The 24950-nt window shown below is 50.4% G+C and overlaps 3 protein-coding genes across 7 annotated transcripts in view; all 3 read left to right on the forward strand.

Annotated features, from left to right (window-relative positions):
• LOC116533668 (probable E3 ubiquitin-protein ligase makorin-2) overlaps window positions 1-2819 on the forward strand; it is a 17547-nt gene extending 14728 nt beyond the window's left edge. Inside the window, exons 7-8 of the mRNA XM_032253525.1 lie at window positions 2026-2170; window positions 2413-2819. Coding sequence (XP_032109416.1) covers window positions 2026-2170; window positions 2413-2550 — 283 coding nt within the window. The 3' untranslated portion in view covers window positions 2551-2819. The remainder of the gene's footprint in view (window positions 1-2025; window positions 2171-2412) is intronic.
• Window positions 2820-4908: 2089 nt separating this feature from the next.
• On the forward strand, window positions 4909-18365 carry FANCE (FA complementation group E). 5 transcript variants are annotated; one of them, XM_032253516.1, is made up of 10 exons: window positions 4916-5412; window positions 8750-9356; window positions 10258-10302; window positions 10612-10680; window positions 10995-11138; window positions 12020-12143; window positions 12372-12450; window positions 13208-13274; window positions 14673-14798; window positions 17499-18365. In XM_032253516.1, exons 1-10 carry the CDS (start codon window positions 5165-5167, stop codon window positions 17598-17600), a joined length of 1611 nt encoding a protein of 536 aa, XP_032109407.1. In that variant the 5' UTR covers window positions 4916-5164; the 3' UTR covers window positions 17601-18365. The 5 variants fall into 5 exon arrangements, with proteins under 5 accessions (XP_032109411.1, XP_032109407.1, XP_032109406.1 ...); XM_032253515.1 differs by having other exon boundaries at window positions 10992-11138; window positions 17499-18363; XM_032253517.1 differs by having other exon boundaries at window positions 11022-11138; window positions 17499-18363.
• A 785-nt stretch (window positions 18366-19150) lies between these two features.
• Window positions 19151-21596, forward strand: RPL10A (ribosomal protein L10a). Its single transcript, XM_032253526.1, has 6 exons — window positions 19151-19226; window positions 19598-19672; window positions 19750-19830; window positions 20178-20326; window positions 21002-21174; window positions 21396-21596. Exons 1-6 carry the CDS (start codon window positions 19222-19224, stop codon window positions 21564-21566), a joined length of 654 nt encoding a protein of 217 aa, XP_032109417.1. The 5' UTR covers window positions 19151-19221; the 3' UTR covers window positions 21567-21596.
• The last annotated feature ends 3354 nt before the right edge of the window (window positions 21597-24950 follow it).

Raw genomic sequence — 24950 nt, forward strand, 5'->3', positions numbered from 1 at the left:
TTTTAGTAGAGACGGGGTTTCACCATGTTGACCAGGATGGTCTCGATCTCTTGACCTCGTGATCCACCCGCCTCGGCCTCCCAAAGTGCTGGGATTACAGGTGTGAGCCATCGAGTAAATCTTACAGAAGGGAAAGAATTTGAGCTACGCATGGGAAGAGGAACAGGGCTTCTCAGGAGGAGAAAGATGAGGATGCCCCAGGCAGAGAGAGGTGGAAGTGAGGAAATACAGTTGACCTTTGAACGTCACAGAGATTAGGGGCACTGAGCCCCACACAGTCGCAAATCCATGAATAACTTCTTTTTATTGTTGTTGAGACAGAGCCTCGTTCTGTCACCCAGGCTGGATTACAGTGGTGCATTCTAGGCTCACTGCAACCCTCAGCCTCCTGCGCTCAAGCAATCCTCCCCGGTAGCTGGCACTACAGGCATGTACCACCATGCCTGGCTGATTTTTGTATTTTTTGTAGAGACATAGTTTTCCCATATTACCCAGGCTGGTCTCGAACTGCCCAGGTCAAGCACTCCACCCACGTCAGCCTCCCAAAATGCTGGGATGACAGGCATGAGTCACCACACCTGGCCATGTATAACTTTTGAATCCCCCAAAACTTAACTGCTAAAACGTACCACTGACCAGAACCCTTTCAGACAATATAAAGTCAATACAGATGTTGTATGTTATATGTATTATGTAACATAATATGTATTCTTACAATAAAGTGAGCTAGAGAAAAGAAACATTAAAATCATAAGGAAGAGAAAATACATTTACTATTCATTAAGTGGAAGTGGATTATCATAAAAGACTTCATTCTCATTGTCTTCGCATTGAGTAGGAGGAGGGAGAGGAAGAGGAGGGAATTGGTCTTGCTGTGTCCAGTTCTTGTCTGCGTACAAGCTCCCCCAGGCAGTTCAAGCCTGTGTGGTTCAACAGCAACTATACTGGCGCTGGGCCACCATTTGGAAGTTTCCCAAGGGGAACACTCAGGCCTGGATGTGATAGGAGGTGACGTAGATGGAGGTTTATTGTGTGACAGGCTTTGTACATCGTACACTGCATGAAGCAGGGACTCTTAGTATCTTCATACTGTAGAAGAAGAAACTGAGGGGCTGGGCATGGTGGCTCAAGCCTGTAATCCCAGCACTTTGGGAGCCTAAGGGAGAGGAACTCTTGAGCCCAGGAGTTGAGACCAGCCTGGGCAATATGGTGAAACTCCATCTCTACAAAAAATATAAAAATTAGCCAGGCATGGTGGCGCATGCCTAGTCTCAGCTACTCGGGAGGCTGAGGGAAGGAGGATCACCTGAGCCCCAGGGGTCAAGGCTGCAGGGAGCTGTGACCATGCCACTGCACTCCAGCCTAGGTGACAGAGTAAGAACCCTGTCTCAAAAAAACAAAATAACAATAAAAAGGCCAGGTGTGGTGGCTCACGTTCCCAGCACTTTGGGAGGCCAAGGCGGGTGGATCACTTAGATCAGGAGTTTGAGACCAGCCTGGCCAATATGGTGAAACCCATCTCTACTAAAAATACAAAAATTAGCCCAGTGTGATGGTGTGCATCTGTAGTCCCAGCTTACTCGGGAGGCTAACACAGGAGAATTGCTTAAACCTGGGCAGCCCGGGCAGGGTCAGACACTCCACCCACACACCCACATTCAGCCCCAGGGGATGTGGAGGTTGCAGTGAGCTATTACATAACTGCACTCCAGCCTGGGTAACAGAACAAGACTGTATTAAAACAAACAACAACAAAAAACCGAAAGGAGGTTCCCAGGGCCACTCTACTCCTGACCCAAAGGGAGACTGAGCATTACAGAAAGGCGCCCCTTAAGATACTTTACTGCCATCTGCTGGAAGATAGAATAAATGTAAAATCTACACTATGATGTTAGTGGTGTCCACTTAGATGCGGGGCTTTGGTGCCGTGTACAACCTGCCCAACCTTATGTGTCAGCCTTGAGTGCCCGTGGTTCTTGGGGTAACAGGGCTTGAAGGCAATGGTCGTCTTCTTCCCTCTCATAGCCAGATACGATGCCGGTTCTTCGTGCGAGGGAATGGCCGCTGCCCCTTCAAATCTGAGTGTATCTACCTGCACCAGCTCCCAGCTAAGGCCCTGACCTCCAGTTCTCCCTGGCCTAAGAGAGTGCAACTGGCCTCTGGGAGTGAGGTGGTAACTGCAGGGGTATGGGGCAGGGGAGGCTGCTGGTCATGGCTTCTAATAAATGTTTGTGATAAATGTAAAACCTATGGATGGTGTCTATGATGCTAATATGGTGCCTACTTAGATGTGGCACCTTTGTGCTGTGTACAACTTGCCTGACCTTATATGTGAGTCTTGAGTTCCTTGATTCCTGGGGCAACTGGTGTTGAAGTTGATGGGTTTTCACTGATTTTATTCTCTATTCCCAGGTGCCAGGCCCAGCATCGTTCCTAAGGGGTGCTGAGCCACAGTACAATGCGTTCTTCAGGAACAGTGCCCTGGCCGTGACCTTCTGGGGTTCAGAACTCCTGCAGGACCCCAACAGTTCTTGCCATGGCCTTCTGTAACCAGGATCAACTTGAGGGAGATTGGGGTGAGGGGAAGGCGTTTCTAGGTGGTAGATCTTTCCCTTTTTGGGTTTGGTGGGGGGCAAAAATAGCAAGCCCTCCACCCCCATGAACTGCAGCAGTGACACAGCTGGGGACATGGGGGAGTTGCGGGGGAGGCTCCTAGCATGAGGAAAGTTCAAAACCTCTTGCCAGGGCCTTGGTTTTTAACTTTGCTGTTTTGTAGAATGACTCTGAAAGAAAACCAATAAAATGCACTAAGTTATCATTGCTGGTGTGTGAAGAGTGCTCTGCTCATGGCCCAGCCCCACTGCCAAGGGCAATAAGGCTGCTTCTGCATTCAATCTGTTGCAATATTACCTGTTACTTAGCTTCTGGAAAACTTCATGGTGCATTCATAAGAGAGTGAGAGTGGAAATGGCAAATAACATCTTCGCATTATGAAAATAGTGATAACCTCATGAAACTTGTGAAAGGGACTCAGGGATCCACCAGGGTTCTTGAGCCACGTTTAGAACTTTTCCTCCCTGTTCCCTTTCAGATGGCTAGAATGCAGGCCGTAGTGGGTGGGAGCCACAGCCCCTCGGAGTAAAGCTGTAGGTGAGGATGCGCCGGGCACTGCAGGCTGTTCAGCATTCTTGGCCCTGCTGCTATTCATCAGGTCCCATCCCTCTAACAGCTTGTCGTCAAAGGCCCAAAACACCCCCTGTAAAGTTAGAGCTGCTTATCTGAAACAGAAGGTGTCTGGAAGAAACGTCTTTCTTTTTTTGAGACGGAGTTTCGCTCGTTACCCAGGCTGGAGTGCAATGGCGCGATCTCGGCTCACCGCAACCTCCGCCTCCTGGGTTCAGGCAATTCTCCTGCCTCAACCGCCTGAGTAGCTGGGATTACAGGCACGCGCCACCATGCCCAGCTAATGTTTTGTATTTTTAGTAGAGATGGGGTTTCACCATGTTGACCAGGATGGTCTCGATCTCTTGACCTCGTGATCCACCTGCCTCGGCCTCCCAAAGTGCTGGGATTACAGGCTTGAGCCACTGCGCCCGGCTGGAAGAAACTTCTTTCTTGCTATTTTGGTCTTTGCAAAGCAGCCATTGTCTAAGAAATATCACTAGTGTTTCCTGACAGCTCCCTTGAAATCATTTTGGAAAAAATGAAAAGTTTGGCTCAAATAGAGATCAGATCAAGCTCCAAATACTCCCATGGCTTTCCATACTATTCAGAGTGAAAGCCCAAGTCCTCTCTGTGACCTCAGGGCTCACAAGATTTGACCTGGTTCCCACTCTGATCTCAACTCCTATTACCCTCCAGCAAGTATCCTCAGCTCTAACCATGCTTTCTCCCTGACCCTTTGCACTTGCTGCCCCCCCCCCCCCCCCAGGGAGGACTGAATTGGTCGTCTCACAGCCTTCTATCTGGCTTGCCAATCTCATCTTCACATTCATCTTGCTTGACCACCCTATTTAAAAGCACCTCGTGCTATCTCCTGCTGGTGCTGTATTCTTTTTGAACACTTATTGCAAACATTGTTTAATTAGCTTTCCGTTTCTCACCAGTTGTGTGACAATGAGGGCCAGTATCTTTGTTTTGTTCCCAGTATCCCCAGTCCCTAGGTGCTCAGTAAACATTTCCTGAATGAATGGATGTATGTGGCAGCAGAAGCTGAGACAGGAAATACAAGCTGGCCCCCAAAGCAAGTTTAGGAGGCATTGTGGGGCTCTTCTCCCTTATTTCCTACCCTCTGCAGTGATCCCACCCTTGGCTGGAAGCCTGCCTCCTCCAGCGGACTTCCTTAAACAACCCTAGGAAGTGGAACCACACCTGTCCCCCTATAAACAACCAGAGCAACGCTACTTCTTGGTCTTTGGGAGGAAGTTCAGAAGAAAGTCTTTGAACATATTGATGGTGTTAGGTTTCACTGTGACCTCATTCTCGGGGATGTTTGTATATCAAATACTATTTCTGGAGAGGACTGAAACTCAAATGATGGCAGTTTTCGGCCTATGGAAGAGGTGAAGCTAACTGGGGTGGTAAATTGTGGTCAAATCTTATGGTGAAGTCCATGATCTACAAGCAACATGCCGTCAGCTTAAATACAGCGCGGGTCCTCCAGTGCAACAGGACCCCTCCACTCCACTATTTTAGGGAGTGATGAGACAGGGAGAGGGTTGGGGCCGGCAGCGGCGGATCTGCCCCTCTATCAAGCCCTACCCCACCCCGTTCCAGGCTCTCTGGCCCGACTCGGCTTACAAACTAACCCCTTGTTTTGGCCACGCCCCTCCTATGGCCACGCCCTATGAGTTGGCCCCGCCCCTACTGGGCTGGGGTCGTGCCGGGCCCCGCCCCTTCCCTAGAGCCCTCCTCCTGTCAGGCTCCGCTGCTGGCCGCGCCTCTCTTCCTTTTCAGACTGCGCGCCGACTGCTGCAGCTCCGGGCGGCCACAGGCTCCTCCCGTCTTCCAGCACTGAGAAGAGATTGTAGCGGGCGGTGGAGCTGGCCCGCCGCCGCTGCTGCGGCCGCTGCGTCCGGACGGCGCTGGAGTCCTCCTTTCCCCTCAGCCTCTGAGCTGAGGCCCCAAACCTCAGTCGGGGGCGGCGCGGCACCCGTGCCCTGTCATGGCGACCCCGGACGCGGGGTTCCCTGGGACTGAGGGCGCGGAGTCGGCGCCCTGGGCGCAGCTGGAGGCCCCTGCCCGCCTCCTGCTGCAAGCGCTGCAGGCGGGGCCCGAGGGGGCGCGGCGCGGCCTGGGGGTGCTGCGGACATTGAGCAGCCGCAGCGGGAAGCCCTTCGACTGGGGCCGCTTGCTCGAGGCCCTGTGCCAGGAGGAGCCGGTCGTGCAGGGGCCTGACGGCCGCCTGGAGCTGTAAGTCCTCGCCCTCGGCCTCTCAGCGGGCACGGGAGGCGGGGGCTGTCGGGGGACTGACGCACAGAGAGGTGAAATAAGCCCCTCAGCACTCTGAGCAGGGGCACCCTTCACTGAGCACCTGCTGTGTGCGGGACACAGAGGATCCGGGGCCTCGAGGCACACGCCTTCTGTTCGCTGTAAAGTACAGCAGTGATGATAAGTGGAGGCAAATCGCTTTGATTGCATACTTCCATTTCTTTTTCTTTCTTTCTTTCTTTTTTCTTTCTTTCTTTTTCTTTTTCTTTTCTTTCTCTCTCTCTTTTTCTCTTTCTTTCTTTCTTTCCTTTCTTTCTCTTTCTCTCTCTCTCTCTCTCTTTCTTTCCCTCCCTCCCTCCCTTCCTTCTTTCTTTCTTCTTTCTCTTCCTTTCTTTCTTTTTTTCTTTTTTTTGAGACAAGAGTTTCACTCTTGTTACCCAGGCTGGAGTGCAATGGCGCAATCTCAGCTCACCGCAGCCTCCGCCTCCCGGGTTCAACAATTCTCCTGCCCCAGCCTCCCGAGTAGCTGGGATTACAGGCACGCGCCACCATGCCCAGCTAATTTTTGTATTTTTAGTAGAGACGGGGTTTCACCACGTTGACCAGGATGGTCTCGATCTCTTGACCTCGTGATCCACCTGCCCGCCTCGGCCTCCCGCATACTTCCATTTCTAAAAAATTGAACACGTACGTCCAGTATAAGTGTACTCATGTATAAAGTGTACACGTGTGATAAAATACGTACTTTTTTTTTTGAGATGGAGTCTTCGCTCTGTCATCCAGGAGTGCAGTGGCCTGATCTCAGCTCACTGCAACCTCCACCTCTCGGGTTCAAGCTATTCTCCTGCCTCAGCCTCCCGAGTAGCTGAGATTACAGGAGCATGCCACCATGCCCGACTAGTTTTTTTGTATTTTTAGTAGAGACGGGGTTTCACTGTGTTAGCCAGGATGGTTTTGAGCCCCTGACCTCGTGATCCACCCACCTTGGCCTCCCAAAATGCTGGGATTACAGGCGTGAGCCACTGTGCCTGGCTAGATGCTAAATATTTGTAATGTTTAATTTCTTATGTTTTAGATAAATAGGGGGAAATGGAAGTTCTAATATTTTCTTCCTACACTCCACTTTGAATTTCTTTTTTTGTTCTTCTTCTTCTTTTTTTTTTTTTTTTAAGACATTTCATCATGTTGGTCAGGCTGGTCTAGAACTCCCGACCTCAGGTAATCCGCCTGCCTTGGCCACCAAAGTGCTTGGATTACAGGCGTGAGCCACCACAACTGGCCTTCCACTTTGAATTTCTTTTAGGAGATGGGTCAGGAGAACTTGTCTGAATCCCCAAAATGGAAGCTACAGAAATGTTTGGTTTATTCCATCTGGTTTAGCTATCTGGTTTATTCTGGATAGAGTATGGAGAGGGCAGAGGCCTTGACCTGGGGCCCCTGGAGAGAAGAGTATTTCAGTACAATTGATTTCCTTTGTAATCTTAGATATTTTATGGAATGCATTTAATACTCTTATTCTGATCACAGATCTGTGGCACTAAAAAAGGTTAAAATCTCCTGGAGTAGGGTCTTCCCTACCTCTCTACCCCAAAATATACCTCCAAAAATACCCCGTCACAAAGTAACCATCTTTTGTTTATTTTTTATTTTTTGAGACAGAGTCTCACTCTGTCACCCAGGCTGGAGTGCAGTGGCACGATAGCTCACTGCAGCCACCTCCCAGGTTCACGCAATTCTCCTGCCTCAGCCTCCCGAGTAGCTGGGACTACAGGCACATGCCACTACACCCGGCTGATTTTTTGTATTTTTAATAGAGATGGGGTTTCACTGTGTTAGCCAGGATGGTCTCGATCTCCTGACCTCATGGTCTGCCTACTTTGGCCTCCCAAAGTGCTGAGATTACAGTTGTGAGCTACTGCACCCAGCCACATTAACCATCTTTTAAGCTTTTGACTCATTTGCTCTCTCACATAGTGTCTGTATTCCACAAAGAAATAGTTGTCTTTTTTTTTCTCCCTCACATCCCAAGTGCCTCTGTGTTGACAAACAGTCCTGCAAAATTATGCATAAGGAGGAGTTGAGACGTGATGGTGGTGGGCTAGATGCAGCCATGACTTGCCATGCCAAGCTTCAGGTCATGTAGGATCTGGGTTCATGCCTCAGCAGAATTACACATGGCTACATTGCATCCTGGGCCTTTGGAGCTCTGGGGGAATAGTAGTGTTACATCTATTTTAAGAGAAGTTGGGTGCTTGCCAGGAAGAGCATTGGTTCTGCTTATACCCCTGGGGCTCCAAAACAAAAGATCCTCATCCCCTCTGTCTTCCCCTTTGGCTTTGTGAATACTGTTTGGAATCTGTAAAGTGATTGCTTCTGTTTCAAGTTTCATCTCTGGGAAGCTTTCTCTGACCACAGCAGCTCTTGCTGATCTCTGCACACTTATTCTCAGAGAATTAATTCATTCAATAAATGGGCAAGTGCCTGCTCTGGGCTGGTGCTATGTTGAGTCCTAGAGTACAGAGGAAAGAAACACTACCTTCACCTTTTAGGAACTCATAGTTTGGTGAAAGGAACCCAAGAGCTGGACAGATGAGTGACCCTGAGAGTTCCAGGGGATTGCCGAGGGCAGCCATAGGGCTGCAAGACTAAGCATTGCACAGCATCCTGGAGTATTCTTTTTACCTAAAATTTGGGAAATAACTTTTTTCTTCTTTTGTGTAAAACAAGCATGAATCTATTGTAGAGTAGGTTCCAATATGAATTTTGAGCTGAAACAGATGACAGAGGCCAAAGAATAGGGCCTGGCATATAGTAGATACTCAATGAACACTTGTTGAACAGTTCTCATGTTGTCCCTGTCTCCATCCACCGACTTTTTTTTTTTTTCTTCTGGTTTTGAGATGGAGTTTCATACTGTTGCCCAGGCTGGAGTGCAGCAATGTGATCTCAGCTCACTGCCACTTCTGCCTCCCAGGTTCAAGCAATTCTCCTGCCTCAGCCTCCCCAGTAGTTGGGACTACTGGCACATGCCACTATGCCTGGCTAATTTTTGTATTTTTTTAAGTAGAGATGGAGTTTTACCATGTTGGCCAGGCTGGTCTCGAACTCCTAACCTCGAGTGATCTACCTACCTCAGCCTCCCAAAATGCTGTGATTACAGGCATGTGTCACCACACCCAGCCAACATCCCCCGACTCTTACAGATACTGCCTGCCAGCCCCCGTCTGTCCACCACCATCTAGCCCCCACCTCTGCCCAGTCTGCCCTGTGTTCCCTTCAGTTAGACACTCTAACTGCTTGCTCTCCCTCTGCTACCCAGGAAACCACTGTTGCTGCGATTGCCCTGGATATGCCAGAGGAACCTGATGTCCCTACTAATGGCCGTGCAGCCATCGCTGCCACAAAGTGGGCTTCTCTCTGTGCTGCAGATTGCCCAGCAGGACCTAGCCCCTGATCCCGATGCCTGGCTCCGTGCCCTGGGGGAATTGCTGCAAAGGGATTTGGGGGTGGGGACCTCCATAGAGGGACCTTCTCCACTGTCCAAAAAATGCCAGACACAGCTCCGAGGTCTGTGTAGGGGGCTGGGCCAAGGGGGCAGGAGGTTGAAATCATCCCAGGCTCCAGACCCTGAAGAAGAGAAGAACAGAGACTTCGAGCAGCCTGGTAAACGCAGAAAGGAGTCAGAGGAAGAGCCTGCCAGTCCTGAGGGGAACAGGGCCCCCAAAAGGTTACGGTGTTGGGAAGAGGAAGAGGATCATGAGGAGGAGAGACCTGAACATAAGTCACTGGAATCCCTGGCAGATGGAGGAGGTGCATCTCCTATTAAGGACCAGCCTGTCATGGGAGCTAAGACTGGCAAGGACGGTTCAAGTCTGGAGGATGCTAAGGGTCTAGCTGAGAGTTTGGAGTTGCCCAAAGCTATCCAGGTACTATGGTAGGAAGACTGGGTTTAGCATGATCTTTCATGAGTGATGGGTTTATCTGTGGGGAAGGCTGGTTGGAACACTTTTCCCCAATGGAGTTGACTATAGTTCCTGGAAGAAGAGGGAGGAGGGTAGGTTGAGGAAATGTAGCCTCCACTCCACAGACTGTTAAGAAGGGGTAGGGAAGGGAGTTACTGGAGATGGGAAACGTGTCCTAATGATCTGTAATGTGGGGTTAAAGGGCGCCAGGCAAGGGAGAGGCTCTGCAGCCAGCCCTGCTACCTCATCATATGGGGATAGGAAGAATCATGACAGCATCCAGCCTGCCCCTCTCTCCTAGTCCAGGGCGTGGGTCTACCCCCATTTGAGTTGGATGTAGAAGACAATTCTAGACAGCTGGGTTTCACATGGGCCTTGTCTAATTTGGGTTCTTAGGCACTTTTCAAGAAAGAGACTTCATGTTCTTGACTTTTTTTTTCCTTTTTTCCCTCAAGACAGGCTCTCTTTCTTGTCCTCTAAGCTGGAGTGAAGGGGCATGAACATAACTCACTGCAGTCTTGACCCTCTTGGGTCAAGTGATCCTCCTGCTTCAGTCTCCCAAGTAGCTGAGACTACAGGCATTCACCACCATGCCTGGAAAATTTTTTATTTTTATTTTTGTAGAGATGGGGGTCTCAACTAGTTTTGCAGGCTAGTCTTGAACTCCAGGGCTCAAGTGATCCTCCCGCCTCAGCCTCCCGAAGTACAGATGTGAGCCGCTGCGCCTGACCTCTTGACTTTCTTGAATCATCTTTGCTGGCTACCTCCCACTGACCTGGGGCCTTTCAGTAGCAGGAGCCAGAACCAGGTTTGGGGTCATGCTGCAGGGGGAGGGACGTGGCAGTGACTGGGCTCTCCTCCACAGGACCAGCTTCCCAGGCTGCAGCAGCTGCTGAAGACCTTGGAGGAGGTGACTGGCCCTACCCTGCTCACCATAGCTCTTCTTCCACCTTCCACCCAGACCCCAACTAGGGGAAGGCCCAGTGCAGTGACACACAAGCTGGTTGGGGGAGGGAGGCTGGAGTAAAGGTCTGAGGATAGTCGCTGAAGGAGCTTTTCTTGAACCAAGTGTAGACTTACCCTCTAACCCCAGGTAAGTTGCTCTCCTCTAGTAGCGCCTTCCAAGATCTCAGGCACTCCTTCTGCCAACTGAAGGTGTGGCTTCAGTGACTTCTCACTGAGGGCTCTGCCAGCCCTAACATGAGATTTGTCTCCCCAGAGGTTAGAGGGGTTGGAGGATGTCCCCCCAGTTGAGCTACAGCTTCTCCATGAATGTAGTCCCAGCCAGGTGAGTCCACACAGACTGCCTGGCCCTGAGGTTACATCCTCTCCCCCCTACCTTTTTCTATTTATGTTTTCCTACCTCATGTGGGAAACACTGGGAGGGGATTTTGTCATTTTCTCTCTCAGCAATAGGGGTCACCCTGTGTGATTTCTTCTAGCCCTTGGTTCCTTCCCCTGGGGCAGCTCTCCCAGCCTTTCCTTGCCCTGGACTGTCTTTGCCCTGCTTTATCTGCTGCCCAGTTGTCTTGAGACAGCCTAGCAGAGGCAGAGTGCATGTCCTGGTGTCCTCTCCCCTCCCATGTGCCGCTCTGTCAGCAGATAGACTTGCTGTGTGCCCAACTGCAGCTCCCCCAGCTCTCAGACCTCGGTCTCCTGCAGCTCTGTACCTGGCTGCTGGCCCTTTCACCTCATCTCAGCCTCAGCAATGCTACTGTGCTGACCAGAAGCCTCTTTCTCGGACGGGTAGGTGTATTGGGAGGTACTCAGAGTGCCAAGGACAATGGGGAAGAGCATCTGGGCCCTCAAGGGTGGTACTTGAGAGAGGGGATTCCCAGCCTTGCAGACATCTGGGCTGTTTGGGCAGCCTGGGGCAAGGAAAGGATGCCTGCTTAACTAGCAGGGTATGGACCCCCTCAGGCCAGACCATCTACCCACATGGCATCTAACTTCTTTTTTTTTTTTTTGAGGCAGAGTGACTCTGTGGCCTTGGCAGGAATGCAGTGGCACAATCTCCTGCCTCAGCCTCCTGAGTAGCTGGGATTACAGGTGCCCTCCACCACGCCTGGCTAATTTTTGTATTTTGTTTATTTATTTAGAGACAGAGTCTCGCCCTGTCACCCAGGCTGGAGTGCAGTGGTGCAGTCTTTGCTCACTGCAACCTCTGCCTATGGGGTTCAAGCGATTCTCCTGCCTCAGCCTCCTGAGTAGCTGGGACTACAGGCACCCACCACCACAGTGGCTAATTTTTGTGTTTTTAGTAGAGACTGGGTTTTGCCATGTTGCCCAGGTTGGTCTCAAATTCCTGGCCTCAAGCAATCCAACTGCCTTGGTCTCCCAAAGTGCTGGGATTACAGGCATGAGCCACTGTGTCCAGCTGGCATCTAACTTCTCTTTGAGCACCAGAACCCTTCTAGAAGCCCATCAAGGAACTTTCAGGGATTTGGGAACTAAGCAAGAGAGTTATGTATCTTTCCCAATGGGTGGGTCCATGTGAGTTCTAAATAAAAGAACTCGTTTTTTTTTTTTTCCTTTGTAACATGTGTCACCACCTGAAATGTGTGTTTGTTAACCGCTGTTGAAAGGAAGAAGAAAAGAATTAATTTTTTCCTCCCTGTTGGCTGTAGATCCTCTCCTTGACTTCCTCAGCCTCCCGCCTACTTAAAACTGCCCTGACCTCCTTCTGTGCCAAATATACCTATCCTGTCTGCAGAGCCCTCCTTGACCCCGTGCTCCAGGCCCCAGGTACAGGTAATTCTGGAGCCAGCCCCAGGTTCACTGGCTCTGCCCTCAGTGTTCTCAGTACCCTTCACCCCAGAGTGGCCCTGGCAGGAGTTTGGTATTCAGTGATTAAAGATGACTGTTGCTTCCCTGACAGTGTCCCTATAACAGGCTGGGCATTCTGTTACTGCTCCCCCACTTTCCCCTGCCTTCTGCCATGTCCCCTTAGACTTCCTCTCTCTGCTTTCCTCTACCCAGGTCCTGCTCAAACGGAGTTACTGTGTTGCCTTGTGAAGGCAGAGTCCCTAGAGCCAGACGCACAGGTTCTAATGCTGGGGTGAGTGTGGAGGCCTCTATGCTGTCCCCCAGGCTAGAGTGACATCACATGTGTTGGGCCCTACAGGGCAGGCTCACCTTTTCTGAGAAGCCTCATCTTACTCCATTATCTTCCTCTTCTATGAATCTCCTTTGCCTTTTGTTCTGAGGACGCACTTTCTAGTTATTTTTTAGGGGACCTTTGTATCTCACTACCAAATACTTTGTTGTCAGCTCCTCGGGCTCTTGGGATAATGACCTTCCTGGCAGTTGTATGAGCTCTGCAACAGTGGCTGCTGGGGCTGATGTGCCGGTGCCAGCATCAAGAGGGCTCTGACTTCCCTTTATTTTTTTTTTGACATGGAGTCTCACTGTGTCGCCCAGGCTGGAGTGCAATGGCACGATCTCGGCTCACTACAACCTCCGCAACCTGGGTTCACACAATTCTCCTGTCTCGGCCTCCTGAGTAGCTGAGATTACAGGGGCCTGCTACCACACCTGGCTAATTTTTTGTATTTTTAGTAGAGACTGAGAGGGTTTCACCATTTTGGCTAGGCTGGTCTCGAACTCCTGACCTCAGGTGATCCACTGACTTGGTCTCCCAAAGTGCTGGGATTACAGGTGTGAGCCACTGCACCCTGTCCCTGACTACCCCTTTGTTGGCTGGGGATTTTCGCTGTCCTAGGGCCTTGCCCTGCTGTGGGGAGTTGGAGCAGCAAATTGATACTCAGGCTTGGGTGGGAGGCCAGGCATTTCTCACTAGGGCCTCTGGTTTGCAGACAGATCTTGGAGCTGCCTTGGAAGGAGGAAACTTTCTTGGTGTTGCAGTCACTCCTAGAGCGGCAGGTGAGCAGGATGCCCTGAGGAAGAGTGGACAAAGAAGTGCTGCCATCCTTGAAAGGACATGGGATTCTTGGGTTTCTGAGTCCTTCAGTGATGGAGAGTCAAGCAGGACAGCTGCTCTACAGCAGCTGCCTGAGACAGTGGGAGAGCCCTGGGGCATGCAAAGCTGGTAGCAGAGAGCTGAGCATGTGGTCACTCCAGCTCCACCTCTTACTAGCTGGGGGGCCTTGGGATGGGATTTGTGATGTGTGTGTAAATTTAATTATATTTTTGAATAGGTAATAGATTCATATGTTCACAATTTTTTTTTTTTTTTTTTTTTTGGAGATGGAGTCTGGCTTTGTCATCTAGGCCAGAGTACAGTGGCACAATCTTGGCTCACTGCAACTTCTGCCTCCTGGGTTCAAGCAATTCTTGTGCCTCAGCCACCCAAGTAACTGGGATTACAGGCACGTGCCACCATGCCAGATAATTTTTGTATTTTTTTTTTTTTTTTGAGACGGAGTTTCACTCTTGTTACCCCGGCTGGGGTGCAATGGCGCGATCTCAGCTCACCGCAACCTCCGCCTCCTGGGTTCAGGCAATTCTCCTGCCTCAGCCTCCTGAGTAGCTGGGATTACAGACACGTGCCACCATGGCCAGCTAATGTTTTGTGTTTTTAGTAGAGACGGGGTTTCACCATGATGACCAGGATGGTCTCGATCTCTTGACCTTGTGATCCACCTGCCTCGGCCTCCCAAAGTGCTGGGATTACAGGCTTGAGCCACCACGCCCGGCAATTTTTGTATTTTTAGTAGAGACAGGGTTTTGCCATGACTTGAGGCCAGAACTCCTGGGGCCTAAGCCACCCAAGTAACTGGGATTACAGGTGTGTGTCACCATGCCGGTTAATTTTTGTATTTTTAGTAGAGACAGAGTTTTACCATGACTTGAAGCCAGAACTTCTGGGCTCAAGTGATCTGCCCTCCTTGGCCTCCCAAAGTGCTGGGATTACAGGCACGAGCCACTGCGCCTAGCCTAAATTATTATTATGAAGAGCCAGGTGATTAAGGTTGCAGTGTCTCTTGGGCCCTCTGATTCCTTTATATCTTTAACCACTGAGCCAGACGAGGGATCCTGGGCTTCCCCTTGATCCTAATCTGAGCCTTTGCAATGGTAGCCACCATTTTCTGAGACCTGTGTGTCTTATGTGCATTATCTCATTTAATCCTTTTCACGGCCTTCAATTAGATATTATGAGCCTCATTTTACAGATGTGGAAATGGAGGTTTAGGTTGGTTAAGTGACCTGCCCAGGGTCACCCAGCTAGGAAGTGGTGGAATTGGGAATTGAATCCAGGACTGGCTGAATGAAGAGCCCAAGCTTTTCGTGTGATAATGCTGCGTCTCCCAATATGTGCAGGTGGAAATGACCCCTGAGAAGTTCAGTGTCTTGATGGAGAAGCTCTGTAAAAGGGGGCTGGCAGCCACCACCTCCATGGCCTATGCCAAGCTCATGCTGACAGTGATGACCAAGTACCAGGCTAATGTGAGTATTGATAGGGCCATGGGGCTGATCCTGCTGGCAAGGCTGCCCTGTGCTTGCCACAAGGGTGTATGAATTTGTGTGCCAAGGATAAAACCCTGAGTGCTGGCTGGGCACGGTAGCTCACGCCTGTAATCCCAGCACTTTGGGTAATCCCAGTACTTTGGGAGGCCAAGGCAGGCAGATCATGCAGTCAGGCCAACATATGGTAAAACCTCATCTCTACTAAAAATGCAAAAATTAGCCAGGCCAACCTGGCCAACATATGGTGAAACCTCATCTCTACTAAAAATGCAAAAATTAGCCAGGCATGGTGGTGCACGCCTGTAATCCTAGTTACTCAGAAGCCTGAAGCAGGAGAATTGCTTGAAGCCAGGAGGTGGAGGTTGCATTGATATCGAGCTATTGCATTCCAGCCTGGGCAACAGAGTGAGACTCCATCTCAGAAAATAAACAAACAAAAAAAAACCCTGAGTGCTAGCCAGGAAAACCACAAGTTCAAGCCCAGGACTGGGGAATGAGACAGCTTAGGAGTTCATTCATCCAGTCAACACTTCTTTATGCCAGATGCTGTGTGGGGCACTAGGAAATCAACAGTGACCACAATGCAGTTCCTGCTCTTTAGTTGATCCCATCCCCTAACCCCAGGCTAGTGAGAGGGGAGAAATAAAATAAACATAACAAATATTAGAAGTACTATCTACTTGGTAGGAGCCAGGTGAGAGGTGTGCAAAGGGCATTTGGTGGCAAAGGAAGAGAAGCAAGTGAGCTTTGTTTGTGGTTGGGAATTGGGACAGGCTTTTTTTTTTTTTTTTCTTTGAGTTGGAGTCTCTCACTGTTGCCTGGGCCAGAGTGCAATGGCACCATCTCAGCTCACTGTAACCTCTGCCTCCTGGGTTCAAGCGATTCTTCTGCCTCATCCTCCTGAGTAGCTGGGATTACAGGCACCCGCCACCATGCTTGGCTAATTTTTTGTATTTTTAGTAGAGACAGGGTTTCACCATGTTGGGCAGGCTGGTCTTGAACTCCTGACTTCGTGATCTGCCCGCCTCGGCCTCCCAGAATGTTGGGATTACAGGCATGGGCCACTGTGCCCAGCCTTCCTGACTCTTAAAGGATGAATGGTAGTCAAGAGCCAGTGATGAGAGGAAGGGCATTTCAGGCAAAAGATACAGTGTGAGCAGTGAGTGTTCGCGGGGATCTGCAAGTATTTCATTGTGTCTGGAGCCTAAAAATGTGAGAATGGATGGTGGTGGGGGGTAAGATTAGAGAGCTCAAGTACTAAGCTAATATTTCCATAGTCCCCACCATGTCTCAGTCATGGCTCTTTTTTTAAATTAAATTAAATTTAAAAAAAATAGAGACAGGGTCTTGCTGTGTTGACCAGCCTGGTCTCAAACCCCTAGGCTCAAGCGATCCTGCCATCTTGGACTCTCAAAGTGCTGGGATTACAGCCTTGAGCCTCAGCCTTGATACCCAGCCTCAGGCACAGTTCTAAGCCCTTCACATATATGAACTTGCTAGTTTATTCCATGTGTTAGCTCTATGAGAGAGATTCTTATTAGTCTGTTTCATAGATGAGAAAATTGAGACTCACAAAGGGCCCTGTAGGTCATGGTGAGGAGCTTTATTGGTTGACTGATTGATTGAGAGACAGAGTCTTGCTCTGTTGCCCAGGCTGGAGGGCAGTGGTGCAATCTCAGCTCACTGCAACCTCTGCCTCCTGGGTTCAAGTGATTCCCTTGCCTCAGCTTCCCAAGTAGCTGGGACTACAGGTGTGTGCCACCATGCCCAGCTAATTTTTATATTTTTTAGTAGAGATGGGGTTTCACAATATATTGGCCAGGCTGGTCTTGAACTCCTGACCTAATGTGATCCACCTGCCTCAGCCTCCCAAAGTGCTGGGATTACAGGCGTGAGCCAGAGTGCCTGCCCAGGAGCTTTATTTTTAATTTTATCTTGGACTTTATCTTGAAGGCCAGGTATTCTGGGCTATTGCCTTTGTACCCTTATGTGGGGGGTGTTACAGGCCCATTTGATGATTTTATGTAGACCCTCCCAGAAAGATGGAAGTATGAACATGCCTCTGTTGCACAATTTCAGGGAGCTCCTGAATCCTCTGGAGCTCCGGGCAGAAGTACCTCCAATGTGAGGCATCAGGAGTCATCCAAGGACCTTCAACTTGGGAGTAACTTGGTCAGATCGATACTATTAAGCATGTGGTTTCTGTGAGGAGTGGGATTAGAGGGTGAAGATACAGGTCCTGAGACCTGTTAGGAGGTTGTAGCAACAGGGCAGAAAGAGAAAGTGTTGACCAAAAGGAAGGTAGCTGCCACAGTAGTGTCTGTGAACCTCGGTTTTCTCATCTGTAAAATGGGAAGTTTTTGAGGATTATATACAGCAATGCATATATATGATGTATATTTGTATATGGATTGATGCATATAAAGTGCTGCCACATAGTAAACATACAATAATTATCAACTATTACTAACGTGGCCAGCTTAGTAAGTTGTGCAGCTAGTATTTGGCTCCACGTCCACCTGGTTAACCATGATGAAATAATGAGATTAGATTGCTTTGGAGTCTCCTCCTTACATCCTCCTGGCTTCTTCTCTCATTCCTCAGTAGAGCCCCTGGGGTAGTGGGGAGAGGGGAGGGATCAGCTGCTGGAATCCTGACATGATTTTTCCTTCTCCTCAGATCACTGAGACCCAGAGGCTGGGCCTGGCTGTGGCCCTAGAACCTAACACGACCTTCCTGAGGAAGTCCCTGCAGGCTGCCTTGAAACATTTGGGCCCTTGACCATCCACCAAGGGATCACCCTCTTGGAACTCCATCAGCAGCTTCCTGAAGGGCATTTCTGCCTTTACCGCCTTGTCATGAGCCCTAGCCTGAGGGTAAAGGCTGAGCCTAGCCATTCCAGGTTCCAACTGCCTCCCTCTTCAGGCTGCAGAGGGACCATATTGGCTTCTCAGCCAGCAGGGAGGCTCCTGGGCTAAGGGAGTTCAACTGCATTTTCTCTTTCTTTTGTTTTGTTTTGTTTTGAGAGAAGGTATTGCTCTGTCATCCAGGCTGGAGTGCAGTGGTGTGATCAATCATGGCTCACTGCAACCTCTGCCTCCCAGGCTTAATCCTCCCATCTCAGCCTCCCAAGTAGCTGGGACTACATGCACATGCGCTGTGCCCAGCTAATTTTTTTTTATTTTGTAGATAATCAACTTGTCAGGGCTGGTCTTCAATTCCTGAGCTTAAGTGATCTTCCCGCCTTGGCCTCCCAAAGTGTTGAGATTACAGGCATGAGCCACCATACCAGGCCATAGCTATATTTTCAAAGGCTGCTGACCCCAGGCCCACTCCTCATCAATTCTCAGGCTGCAGGGACAGAAACTTTCTGATAGGGCTCAGTAGGGTCAAGCTGACCCAGAGTAGACATGAGATGCTTTAGGAGGTCTGGGGTACCAGTGTGCTCAGATGAAGCTCTTGTGCTTGTGTATGTTATGACTCTCTGTGTTTTGTTTCTGACGAATAATTTATCAATGGTATTGAATAAAAAGTAAGTTCAATAATGTATTTTTTTTTTTTTGAGACAGAGTCTCACTCCATCACGCAGGTTGGAGTGCAGTGGCGTGATCTCGGCTCACTGCAACCTCTGCTTCCCTGGTTCAAGCAATTCTCCTGCCTTAGCCTCCTGAGTAGCTAGGATTACAGGCGTACGCCACCATGCCCGGCTCATTTTTGTATTTTTAGTATAGACAGAGTTTCACTACATTGGCCAGACTGGTCTCGAACTCCTGACCTCAGTTGATCTGCCCGCCTCCTGAAGTGCTGGAATTACAGGCATGAGCCACCTCGGTTATTGAATTCACTATGAAGTGAAAGTTCACTTTAGGACCTTCCCAGCTGTTCTCTGCAGGCGTTGTGTGAGTCCAGGAACAGAACTTTCCTGACACTTCATTACCACGAGAGTTCACGTTAAAGCAAGTGCTGAGGAAGGGAGGCCTGGCCGAGGAACAAGGCTTGCTTTTGAAAACATAAGCTGGTGAGGAGGGCACGAGGAGAGAGTGGCTTGAGGGACAAGCAAGCCGGAATCCACGCTGTCAGTGAACATCACGGGGCTGTACCCAGCACGTGTGACTACTGAAGCTCGAGCCCTTGAACCCAGCTGGTTCCCTAGGGGCCCAGCAGCAGCGGGCGCGAAGCGGGGCGCCCAGGACTGCGGCAACTCTGGGTTTCCGCGCCGGCTTGGCGGCGCAGCGACGGCCCCCAGCGGCCAAAGAAGGCCGCGCTCCTCCGGGCTGGCCGACCCCACCTCTCTTAAGACTAGGACCGAGGAACAAGGCATTCTCGCGAGATCAGGGCCACTATTTGAGCGCATGCGCAAAGCATTCTAGTCTCTGTTCCGGTTAGCGTGGTAGGAGAAGCCATGAGGTGAGTGGTGCTGAAAGCCCTATCGGCGTTCATCTGCGCCTCCAGGTGCCGGGGCAAGGATGTGGACCCTGCAGGCCGAACTGCGGACCCTTGTGCCAACTTCGCCGCGGGGCACGTCTTACGGCGGGTCGGCCTGCGGGTCGCCCTTCCTACCAGTTCCAGTCACCGAGAGCCTCCCTCTTCCGCCGGGGCTTGGGTCTGGGTCTGGGTCTGGGTTTTGGCTCTCATCGCTCAACATGGTATCCGGAATCCACGTGGGAGTCCGCCGTGGGCCGCCTGCCCGTCTCTAAGCCTGAAGCCTCGGAGTCTTCCGAGCAGGCCGAGCGTGTGGACTCCGCAGCTCTGAGTGCGCTATCGTTTCTCTTCCGCAGCAGCAAAGTCTCTCGCGACACCCTGTACGAGGCGGTGCGGGAAGTCCTGCACGGGAACCAGCGCAAGCGCCGCAAGTGAGTGCCGGCTCTGGGGCAGGGCGCGGGTGGCGAGGGCCGGCGGCTGCTTACTTAACCCCTTTCCTCTCTCGAAGGTTCCTGGAGACGGTGGAGTTGCAGATCAGTTTGAAGAACTATGACCCCCAGAAGGACAAGCGTTTCTCGGGCACCGTCAGGTTGGCACCGTTCTGACCCCACCCAGCGCTCAGTGCCCCCGTACCTGCCCCTCCCCTGCAGCTCCCGCTGAGCCGGAGGCGGGCACGTCGGTACTGATGTGCCAGGGTAGTTCAGACCCCCTGCTCCAGGCAGGCGTGGCTGGACGGACCCCCACCCTGGGTCTTAAAACATGAGGGGAGGCGTGGGGAGGCCTCGGCCGAGCCCGCCGGCCAGCCTGAGAAGCCAGGCTGGCTGCTGGTGAATGCGGACGCTCTGGGTAAGGCTTGGTGCCTGCTGCGGTCCCAGACCCTTCACCAGACCTCGGGACTCAGGGCTAGGCATAACCTGTTGGTTCTCCCAAACCCAGGCTTAAGTCCACTCCTCGCCCCAAGTTCTCCGTGTGTGTCCTGGGGGACCAGCAGCACTGTGACGAGGCCAAGGCCGTGGATATCCCCCACATGGACATCGAGGCGCTGAAAAAACTCAACAAGAATAAAAAACTGGTCAAGAAGCTGGGTGAGTCCGGCCGCTGCGGTTTTGCATGTGAGATGTGGGTTGGGAGCAGACGGTCATGGGAATGGTGGAAGGACGGCTTTTCTGCCATTTCGATTTTTAAATGATGAGGGGGCTAGAACAGCGCAAAGGATTGGCAGTGGTTGCTTAGTTGGCCTGACTGCCGTTTTAGCTTTGTGGTGGTTTGATGTTTGTATTTGCTATGAGGATTCAGGTTGATAAGGAGGGAGGCCAGACATTGTAAGTTGACCAGTCAGGTGCTGGTGAGCTATGCTTTGGGAATCTTTATGCTGCGTTGTTTAGGCAGCGGCATTTAGACTGCTTTTAAAGGTAGGAAGCAGACGTTCCCAGTTGTCAAATGTCCAGGGTCTACAGTTAAGAAATAGGAAGGCAGAATTCGAGCCCAGGCAGTGTTGACTGGAGCATCTGTTGTACAGTGGTTATGTCATGGATTGTGGGTCATCCTGATCTTCTGACACCATGTTTTGGGTCCAGTGACTTTCCAGAACTTTCAGGAAACCACTTGGGCTGGGGAAAAGACTGAGGTGGAGTCAGAGGGTGCTGCTTCAGAGGTCACTTACATGGTTGATTCAGGTGTACTTCTGGCCTGCCACATTTGAGGTGTGTCTTGGTGACCAGGTGTCCTAAGCAATGCCAATGGGTTCCTCTCTCTACCAGCCAAGAAGTATGATGCATTTTTGGCCTCAGAGTCTCTGATCAAGCAGATTCCACGAATCCTCGGCCCAGGCCTAAATAAGGCGGGAAAGTTCCCCTCCCTGCTCACACACAATGAAAACATGGTGGCCAAAGTGGATGAGGTGAAGTCCACGATCAAGTTCCAAATGAAGAAGGTGAGGGGGTCTGGTGGGTTGCTATGGGTGAAGGTGCTGGCAGGGTCCAGATCTTACCCAAGTCTCTAAATGTGCCAGTAGGAGTCCCACCAGGATTGAAACTTCACCCTAGTCTTCCTTGGCCTGGGTCCTAGTATCTGCTCACTAGGTCACTGTGGGAGGAGGGATGGGCCATTTGCCATCCTTCCACCAACCTGACTTGATCCTCTCTCTCCTCTCAGGTGTTATGTCTGGCTGTGGCTGTTGGTCACGTGAAGATGACAGACGATGAGCTTGTGTATAACATTCACCTGGCTGTCAATTTCTTGGTGTCATTGCTCAAGAAAAACTGGCAGAATGTCCGGGCCTTATATATCAAGAGCACCATGGGCAAGCCCCAGCGCCTATATTAAGGCACATTTGAATAAATTCTATTACCAGTCCCCTCTGTCTGTCTGTGATTGAGAGTGGGTGGTGGTTTGTCAATTGACAAGTGAGTGCCTTGGCACTGCTGATGGCTAGCTGTTGTAGTTTGTGACCTTGATGATGGATAGTTGGGTACTACAGGGAAGAGGATGTTTTTATGCCATCAAAATTAGGCAGTCTTGGGAGGCTTGCTAAACAGGACTGAAGCTTTGACAGGATTGGTCTGTGTAAACTTAAGAGGATTTTAGTCAGCATTTCTGTGTTAACAGGCGCCATGTCGAGTATACTGTGCTTTGGGTAATGAGTAAATGTTAAGGAAAACAAGGAACAGCAACAGTACAAAATTGTAATTTTTTTTTTTTGAGATAGAGTGCAGTCCAACCCAGGCTGGAGTGCAGTGGCACAATCTTGGCTCACGGCAATCTGTGCCTCCTAAGTTCAAGCAATTCCCCTGCCTCAGCCTCCTGAGTAGCTGGGATTACATTTACCATCCACTATGCCCAGCTAATTTTTTTTTTTTTTTTTTTTTTTAGTAGAGACAGGTTTTCACCATCTTGGCCAGGCTGGTCTTGAACTCCTGACCTTGTGATCTGCCTGCCTCCCAAAGTGCTGGGACTACAGGCATGAGCCACTATGCTCAGCCAGGGTCCTGTTAATTCTAGGGGAACCAGCATTAGGTAGAGTCAGGCCATGGAAACTTCCAGGTTCTTGCCCCAGGTGTGCTTAGCCCCCCTCCCTTTCTGAGGCATTTCCCTGTTACAGTTCTTGCCTCCAGCACCTAGTAGTGGAAAGGTGGCTTTTGGTGTGGTGGGAAATACCTGCTTTTTAACCTCTGACTTAAATCAACTTCGTTTGACTGGGAAATAGGGGACCCAGTTCATCCCTGTTTTTTAATAGAAGGTTATTTTATTTTTTGAGAAGTTTCACTCTTGTTGCCCAGGCTGGAATGCAGTGGTGTGGTCTCTGCTCACTGCAGCCTCTGCCTTTTGGATTCTCCTGCCTCAGCCTCCTGAGTAAGTAGCTGGGATTACAGAGACATGCCACCATGCCCAGCCAATTTGAAAAAATATATCTATATTTAGGGGCCGGACGCGGTGGCTCAAGCCTGTAATCCCAGCACTTTGGGAGGCCGAGGCGGGTGGATCACGAGGTCAAGAGATCAAGACCATCCTGGTCAACATGGTGAAACCCCGTCTCTACTAAAAATACAAAAATTCAGCTGGGCATGGTGGCGTGTGCCTGTAATCTCAGCGACTCAGGAGGCCGAGGCAGGAGAATTGCCTGAACCCAAGAGGCGGAGGTTGCGGTGAGCCGAGATCGCGCCATTGCACTCCAGCCTGGGTAACAAGAGCGAAACTCCGTCTCAAAAAAAAAATATATGTATCTATATTTAGTAGAGATAAGTTTCACCACGATGGCCAGGCTGGTCTTGAACTCCTGACATCGTGATCCACCTGCCTCAGCCTCCCAAAGTGCTGATATTACAGGCATAAGCCACCGAGTCCAGCTGAGAAGGGTTATTTTAAAGCATAAAAGTGATACTTAAAAACAGTGCATTTTGGCTTGGTGCAGTGGCTCATGCCTGTAATCCCAGCTAGTAGGCTGAGGCAGAACTGTTTGAACCCGGGAGTAGAGGTTGCAGTGAGCGAAGATGCTGCACTCCTGCCTGGGTGACAGCAAGACTGTTGGTGAGGAGCGAGGAATGAATGCTGCATTTCTTAAAACAGCTTTACCTGTCCCTGAACTGTGAACATGGTTTTCACTCAGCAAGTTGTGCTTTTAGTTTTTTCTTTGTATTTTTAGTAGAGACAGGTTTCTTCATGTTGGTCAGGCTGGTCTTGCACTCCTGATGTCAGATGATCTGCCTGCCTCGGCCTCCTAAAGTGCTGGGATTACAGGTGTGAGCTGCCACACCTGGCCAACTTTTTTAGCTTTTAAGTTACAGCAGTTTCTTGGTAAGGCAGGTATAAAACCTAATGAGGATGATGAGCAGTGAATTTTGGTTCTCAAGACAGGTCCAGCCAGCTACTTCCTCTTGTCTAGGTTATTTTTCTTTGGGCTTTTATGTATTTTCCAAACCTCCTGTGATCTTTGCAATTGGAAGGAAAAGGGAAACTTTAGGTTTAAGTAAATAAAGCAAAAGCAATTATCTGAAGGCTCTTGTGTGCTAATTGCCCATAGATGTAATCAGTGTCCAGTAGATCTAACATGAATTTCTGCCTCCTGGGCCCCTCCTACCTACTGGGGCTCTGGGCACCCACCCATCCAGCAGGTGAAAGTTTGGGGATCCCTAGTGGGATACCAGGCGCACATTGGAATCCTGAGGAGTATATTTAACATGTCTCAAGTTTTCCCCATCTGTTAGGATGATTCTAGAGGATTGCCAGATTTAGCAAATAAAAATGCATGATGGGCCGGGCGCGGTGGCTCACGCCTGTAATCCCAGCACTTAGGGAGGCCGAGGCGGGTGGATCACGAGGTCAAGAGATCGAGACCATCCTGGTCAACGTGGTGAAACCCCGTCTCCACTAAAACTACAAAAAATTAACTGGGCATGGTGGCGCGTGCCTGTAATCCCAGCTACTCAGGAGGCTGAGGCAGGAGAATTGCCTGAACCCGGGAGGCGGAGGTTGCGGTGAGCCGAGATCGTGCCATTGCACTCCAGCCTGGGTAACAAGAGCGAAACTCCGTCTCAAAAAAAAAAAAAAAAAAAAAAAAAATGCAGGATGTCCTTAGTAATGTATGGAACATGCTTAAATCATCCGTTTATCTGAAATTAAAATTTAACTGGGTGACCCCCATTCTGTTTAACTCTTATTCTAGCCTGCCACCCTGAGAGCAAATAGTCTCATCCTTTGACGGAGTGAGTCCAATCAGCTCACCCATATTTAACTGTAGGAGAAAAGGCTGGAACAGACTCTTTGGGCAAATGTCCACTGAAAGTCTTGAAGTATCTCTGCCTCAGCCCTGTAATGACTGGTCCCAACTGCGGACGGGTGGCTCAGGACAGCAGGCCTTTCCAGACAGACATGGGTAGGTCAGCAGCTGTCACCTGGGGAGAGTGCTTACCCTCCTTCAGTCACAGGGTCAATGAATAACCTCCAGGCCTTGATCTGTGTTGTGCTGGCTTAGCTGAGGCCTGGAGCTCCATCTCAGTCAATGTACGAACCTGAGCAAATCACTTCCCTTAGGGGCCTCAGGTACAAGTGCTCAGCTCGAAGCAGGAGGGAGTGAGGGAAATGCTGAGTGTGGGTAGGGCTTGGGGCCCCCCAAGAGATGGCTTTGCAGGGGTTGGGGTTGATGACACACTAGGACCTGGGAGGAGCTCTCACCTGAAGCTGTTCAAATCCAAAGGTCTGGCACACAAGTGA

This window comes from Sapajus apella, unplaced genomic scaffold, assembly GCF_009761245.1.
Source record: "Sapajus apella isolate SASKATOON/1434 unplaced genomic scaffold, GSC_monkey_1.0 scaffold83, whole genome shotgun sequence".
NCBI classification, from domain to species: Eukaryota; Metazoa; Chordata; class Mammalia; order Primates; family Cebidae; genus Sapajus; species Sapajus apella.